The following is a 6,213-nucleotide window of genomic DNA, read 5'->3' as shown; positions in this document are numbered from 1 at the left end:
TTTCAGTTTTAGATGACATTGAGAATCGCTGGGGTGGTTTAAAAAATTATGAAGAAATAATAATAATAATAATTATAATTATAATAATAATATAAACACAATTTAGCGCACTTAAACGCTTTTATAATTAAGTGCGATCACGCGTATGTTATTTAGATAGCGCAAGCGCAGAATAAATCGAAATAGCAGTTTTTCGGTAATTTTCTATCCTCTTTCAGGAAAATACCATGTGTTGCATGAGAATTCGCCGGGGGATTGGTGTCTAAAAAATACACCCGAGGTTTTATGTGCAGGGCTGTTAGCTCCGTGTGGCTGCGGGGACCAGGCCAGACCTTACCGTTACTGTAGAGAAGTTGCAGTCTATAATGGATCCCATTGTTAGTCTTTTCCGCCGTCGTTTCCTGCGAAAACCAAAACTCGGGTCACGGCAAGCAAACTTATCTCCTCCACTGAGTTTTACTTTTCGGTTACTGGAGCTAACCCGCAACATGCACAGATAAGACACACTGTCCCGAAATACTCTCTACACAAACTGCGAGAATGTGTTATCTAAATATAAATCAAAAACTGGCCCAGACCAGTAACTCAATGGGATTGCGTATCCCAAATGCCATATAATTACAGAGTAAGATATAGGCAAGTGCTATGTAATCAATAATAACAAAAATGCTTCACATTTTGCCAAAACATATTTACAATGTCATTTACAATCATCAGCTCACCAGAAACGAAAGATTTTAAGAGTAGGCCTGACCTTAATGTGGTCAGCAAACTGCAATAAATGCCCCAAAGTTTTTTTTTTATAATCTTTATTTTATTTTATGTGCTAAAACGCACTATAAGGGCGTCAGTTGTGGTTCATAGTTATGAAAAATAGCCTGAATACACCGGGCACAATTTTGAAAGTACGTGTAGCCTATCGAATAAAAGAGCTTGCAAGCCCTCCGAATAATGTGGAATAAAGAGAAGAACTCACAACCAGTAAATGGAAAAACAGAAATAATTCAATCATGGAAATGGTAACTATAATTGTAGGCCTAATTACTGCAACAAGGTAACTCCAGGTCGAGTGAATGAACTGCAACAAATTCAACTGATTTGAAAAAGACATGCAAAATAAGCCCAGTGTCATGCTTTTGCAAGTTTTGATAAAAACTCACCTTTTCTTTTTCTACAAACCCAACGAAGGTGGTTCTCTCTATTTCCACCGGTTGTCCCTGCCTGTCGTATAAAGCCAAAACGAAGTGGAAGAAGTTGGACTTCCGAAGATTTGAGGGCGGCTGCTTCTCGAAGTGTGCCCGAGCGAGACCCAGTCCGCTGGAGAGACAAGTAGTACCCAGTACCGTCAGCACATTTTTTAGCAGGCATATTTCATTCGTTCACAAAATGTCCTTTTTCTTCAATCAAATATAAAGATTAGGCTATAAAACTACGATGTCAACCCCATATGTGTCATTAATAGGACAAATTGCATTTTATTGTAAGCATTGGAATAGGCAATCACATTTTCACCAGAACTATGAAGACACGAAATAAACTAATTTAAGGGACAAACATTGATTAGCTAGGAAGTACAGCCTTTGCCTACACAATACAAATGACTTTATTCAGCTTGAACTTGACCGACTCGGCTTCAGGAAGGCCTTTCTGTGAAATGGTCTCTATCAAATAAACCTTGAAATTGACTAAAAGTGATTTCCTTTGACAGTTAATAGCACAGATAATATAAAAGGTCAATAATAGTTACCAAAAGTAGAATGAACAAGTAGTCAAGTCACTCCGATATTGTCGAAAACCGTTAGTTCTGTACTAAACCACAACCACTTAAACTACTTCATCATTTCAGCGAATAACATTATAAATATGCATTTACACCTAATTCGATTGATAATTTATTCGACATTAAAATGAATGTAGGCCTATTGCAATTAAATATAACCCCAGGATATATGTAGGCTACATAACATGCATAGGCTAATTACAAAATAATGTCCCTGCATTATCACCATACGCTTTTTGCCAAGTTAACATTGCACGCAGTGAAATTGAACAATACGGTAAGCGGCCAACGGTTGTAGATCCTTTGGGAGAACTCCCATGTGCATCGTCTCACATAACCAAAGACCTCCGTTTCTTTTCCCCGTAGTGGGTGCTCAGTGGAAGCCGCCTCAGGCTTACCTCTGGGCGGCTGTGTTGGCGTCCAGCACCCCCGCGCTCTGCATCCATGTCCGAACTGCGTTCATCCCGGCCACCATGGGCTCCTCTTTCATACTACTCCCGCTCCTTTGGATGCTCTCCTGGATCCCAAACATCAAAAACACCAATTCTCCTCCTGATCGTCACACACTATCTCTCCTCCTCTCTCGCTCCCTCGTTCGCTCAGTTTTTTTCCCTGCCTCCCTTTCTCGTGTTTTTTTGATAGCGCTGCCAGAGAGCGAGAACCGATGTCACGGAGCAAGTGGCACAGTGCAGCCTATTTCACTTTTTGTTTGGTTTGCTCTGTGAAACAAAACAAAAAGGCAACGTGTCGCAGGAATAGCGAGCTGTCAACATCCAAGGTTCGGCGCGCCGTGTGTCAACAATTCTAGAAGAAGAAACAAATCATTGAACCTGTGAAAGCGGTGAGAAATCAGCTGGAAGATGAGAGCCCCCTCTGAACCAAGGAGCGCTTGGCACAATACAAGCACAACGTCACTTCAGGAGAAAAACAATTGAAACAGTGGTGAGAAGACAGATCATCTGATCAAACAACTTTTTTTTTTCCTTTCTTTCCCTTTCTTTCTTCACCAATGTTGTCTCTGTTCAGATAAAACGCGTTAGAGGACGAAAATCACACACATGGGAGGCAGTCCCAAGTTGCCGATCCGTTCGCTGTTCCTCGATCTCGGGAGTGATTTGCGCTCTTTCCTTCCCAGAGGAATCACTTCGGACCATCTCTGGATCCAAACATGGGAGAACTAACCCCAAAGGGAAAGGGGCGTGGCTTGCAGAGAGGGCAGGAACGCCCCAAAATACAGCCAGCGCGTGCTACCCAACCACGCTTCCTCCGCCGCTCCCCCCCCCCCTCCCACACACACACTGCGTCCCGCCCCAACCACTTAACCTGTGTGTGTGTGTGTGTGTGTGTGTGTGTGTGTGTGTGTTGGGTTTGTTCGTCATGATTTTGTGTTTACCAAAACCAAGCTCGAATCCTAACGTTTGTAACCCACATACAATCCAACGGCACCGCATTAGATTTTGATTTAGTCCCAATTCAATTGCAGTGAAATAATTTGTTAAATAGTTCATTTAGAATCTCGAATAAACAATATGAAATAATTTCTGAAAGATGTCACACAATTGAATTTGTTGAGAAAATGAATAAAGCTCAAATAGAAAGGTTATAATTCCCTCAATGTGTTATTATTTAGTTTAGATTACCTAGAACATGCAAAGAGCAACATCTAAAGGTTAGATAATGTCTTCAGTTGTATTCTGTAGACAATACAGTCAGTTGTTTAGGGTTAGGGTTATATTATGGGTTAGGGTTAGGGTTAGGGTTATATTATGGGTTAGGGTTAGGGTTATATTTGGCCTATACAGTTTAGGCTAAATATCATCATCATGGGATAGACAGTTTCTCTCCTTAGCATCACTTTTGCGACTGGTTCAGGAAAACTTTGAAGATTAGAAGATAACGGGCCAAAATAAGACAATTAAATTACCACTACAATGCAGAATTTTACTGAAAATACATGCAAACATAATTTCTGAGTTTTCAGATAGGTGTGTGCCCCCATGTGTGTGTTAAATGTGTACACACACACGCATCAACGCACACACACACACACACACATGCACACGCGCACACACGCGCACACACACACACGCACACACACACACACACACACACACATATATGCAAACACACTAACACTCACACACACACACACACACACACACACACACACACACACACACACACACACACACACACACACACACACACACACACACACACACACACACACACAGAGACAGACGTCCCGGGCTATCCTTCAGCACATTTGTCTGATTTTGCCCTGCTCTCTCACGGTGATCGGCAAACATGCAAGGCGGGGAGGAGAGGCCCCTTGGGTTACTTGTATTTATAACCTATCTAATCCCCCAGCACCAACACAGGCTAATAGTGGAATGTCAGCTTCCACAAACAGAAATGTCCACCGACAGTTGGAGCTGGATGATCCGACACCGTTAATACTGTGGATTCAGTTCTGTAAATACCAGATTGATATTGTGACCCTTATGACACTGAGGTCACATAATCAACCTTACATTGTACAAGCCACTTGATGTCCCTTCTATGGATGAGGGAATTTCCAATGTGTGCGTGTGTGTGTGTGGGCGCGTGTGCATGCGTGAGTGTGAATTTGCACACTATCCTCCTTCTATGGCCCAACATATGGTATCCCCAACGTAAATGTGTTGTCTGAAATACCTCATTTAGGCTGCATAGTTTGAATTAATAGTAATCTGGATAGTTGTCACATCAGTTATTCATTTAACCAACAGATGTTCCCATAAACCAGGAAGTTGTATGGATGATAATAACCACGTAATTGAATTGAAGACTCGTAAAAAGATGCCTGTTGTAAAAATCAGGCATATGTCAATGAGATGCCTGCTGTCTATGAATACGTGCAGGTAATTATAAGACAGAATACTGTAGGCTACAGGATATAATATGTGAAGAGAGAGAGACAATTGTTATTCCTTGTTGTAGGCTTCCATATATATTACTGGAGTTTATACAATATGTGAACACTGGACACATCTGTTTGCTGATGGAAATGATAATGGTTTGATATGAGAGATGAGAACATATATGATACACACTTGTAGATAAGACCCATGCCTACGTTATGACATTTGTTTGAGTTAATTATTTCATTTTTTTATTTTATTTTATTTATTTTTTTATTAGGCCTATATGAGATTTATATGTTTACATTCTTCTATTTGATGTCATCCACCCGCAGAAACATAGCTTAATCAAGCAAACATTTTCACTTGATTTGCTCTCGTTTAGAGAATGCCTATTGCACCCAATGACTGTTGGTTGCACCTGCGAGAATATATGCCCTCTGTTTAGTGTAACACCGCCATCTTGTGGCATTGACGAGTTATATTGCTTGAAAACACTGAAGCACGGTTGATCACTGACAGCATTTCATAAAAAGCGATGTAAGTTATTCATCACTCAAGAAAACAACATACTTTATTTGTGTCAGTATATGAATTATGAATTATAAATGATTCCCCTATTTCTGACAATCCCTGATTAGGTCAAAGACCCCAGACTACAGATCAATGATGACAACATTGAAGGAAACATTTCTTATGAGCATCTTAAGTTTGACCGAAAAGATCATCAGCAAAACAATTGACCATGTTCCAAAGATTGTGTGTGTGTGTGTGTGTGTGTGTGTGCGTGTGTGTGTGTGTGTGTGTGTGTGTGTGTGTGTGTGTGTGTGTGTGTGTGTGTGTGTTGGGTTTGCTTGTCTTTATACCAAACAAACAAAACAATGTCAATAGACCAATGTCTAAGCCTGAGGTTATTTCTGTTTGTTTTCTGATTAAGTTGTTCCCTTGCAGTGGTGAAATGTGGAGCACCACTTGATATTGTCTATGGAGATCTTGTGATTCCACCTGAAGACTCAATTCAATTCAAAGTTTACTTGTCATTACATAGGATACAGGGTATTCAATGCAACAAAATGCTTAGGGCAAGCTAACTCTTAATAGCACAATCAAGGGGGTGTCAGTTCTTATGGCCTGCGGGTAGAAGCTACTCCAAAACCTGTTGGTCTGGGTCTGGATACTCTGATACAGTTTGCCTGATGGTAATAGAGAGAACAGGGCGTGACTGAGGTGATTGTTGTCCTTGATGATCTTCACGACCTTCCTCTTGCATTTCCCGGAGTAGATGTCCTGTACAGCTGGGAGCTCACGGCCCGTGATGAACAGGGACGTTTTCACCATTCAGAGCCTTGCGGTGGAGTGCATTCCACTTGTGCAACACTTGTGTCAATGGCCGTGACGAGAGGATCACCATGAGTTCTCTCTCTATACCTCTGATAGTGATCATAATAACAGTGGATTGGATTTATATACAGTATGCATTTTTGCAGGAGCTCAAAGCTTGGATATGAATTCATTTGTCTGCCTGTCATT

General features: G+C 41.1%; 1 protein-coding gene across 2 annotated transcripts in view; it reads right to left on the bottom strand.

Annotated features, from left to right (window-relative positions):
* ebf1a (EBF transcription factor 1a) overlaps positions 1–2,911 on the bottom strand; it is a 62,066-nt gene extending 59,155 nt beyond the window's left edge. For both annotated transcript variants that reach the window (XM_083685821.1, XM_083685822.1), the window contains exons 1-3: positions 2,179–2,911; positions 1,161–1,317; positions 338–401 (exon numbers count right to left, since the gene is read on the bottom strand). In XM_083685821.1, coding sequence (XP_083541947.1) covers positions 338–401; positions 1,161–1,317; positions 2,179–2,312 — 355 coding nt within the window. In that variant the 5' untranslated portion in view covers positions 2,313–2,911. The remainder of the gene's footprint in view (positions 1–337; positions 402–1,160; positions 1,318–2,178) is intronic.
* Positions 2,912–6,213: the final 3,302 nt, after the last annotated feature.

This window comes from Argentina silus (assembly GCF_951799395.1).
Source record: "Argentina silus genome assembly, chromosome: 15".
Lineage (NCBI taxonomy): Eukaryota > Metazoa > Chordata > Actinopteri > Argentiniformes > Argentinidae > Argentina > Argentina silus.
Note: the sequence above shows the minus strand (reverse complement) of the source record. Positions and strands in the feature narration are given on the sequence as shown.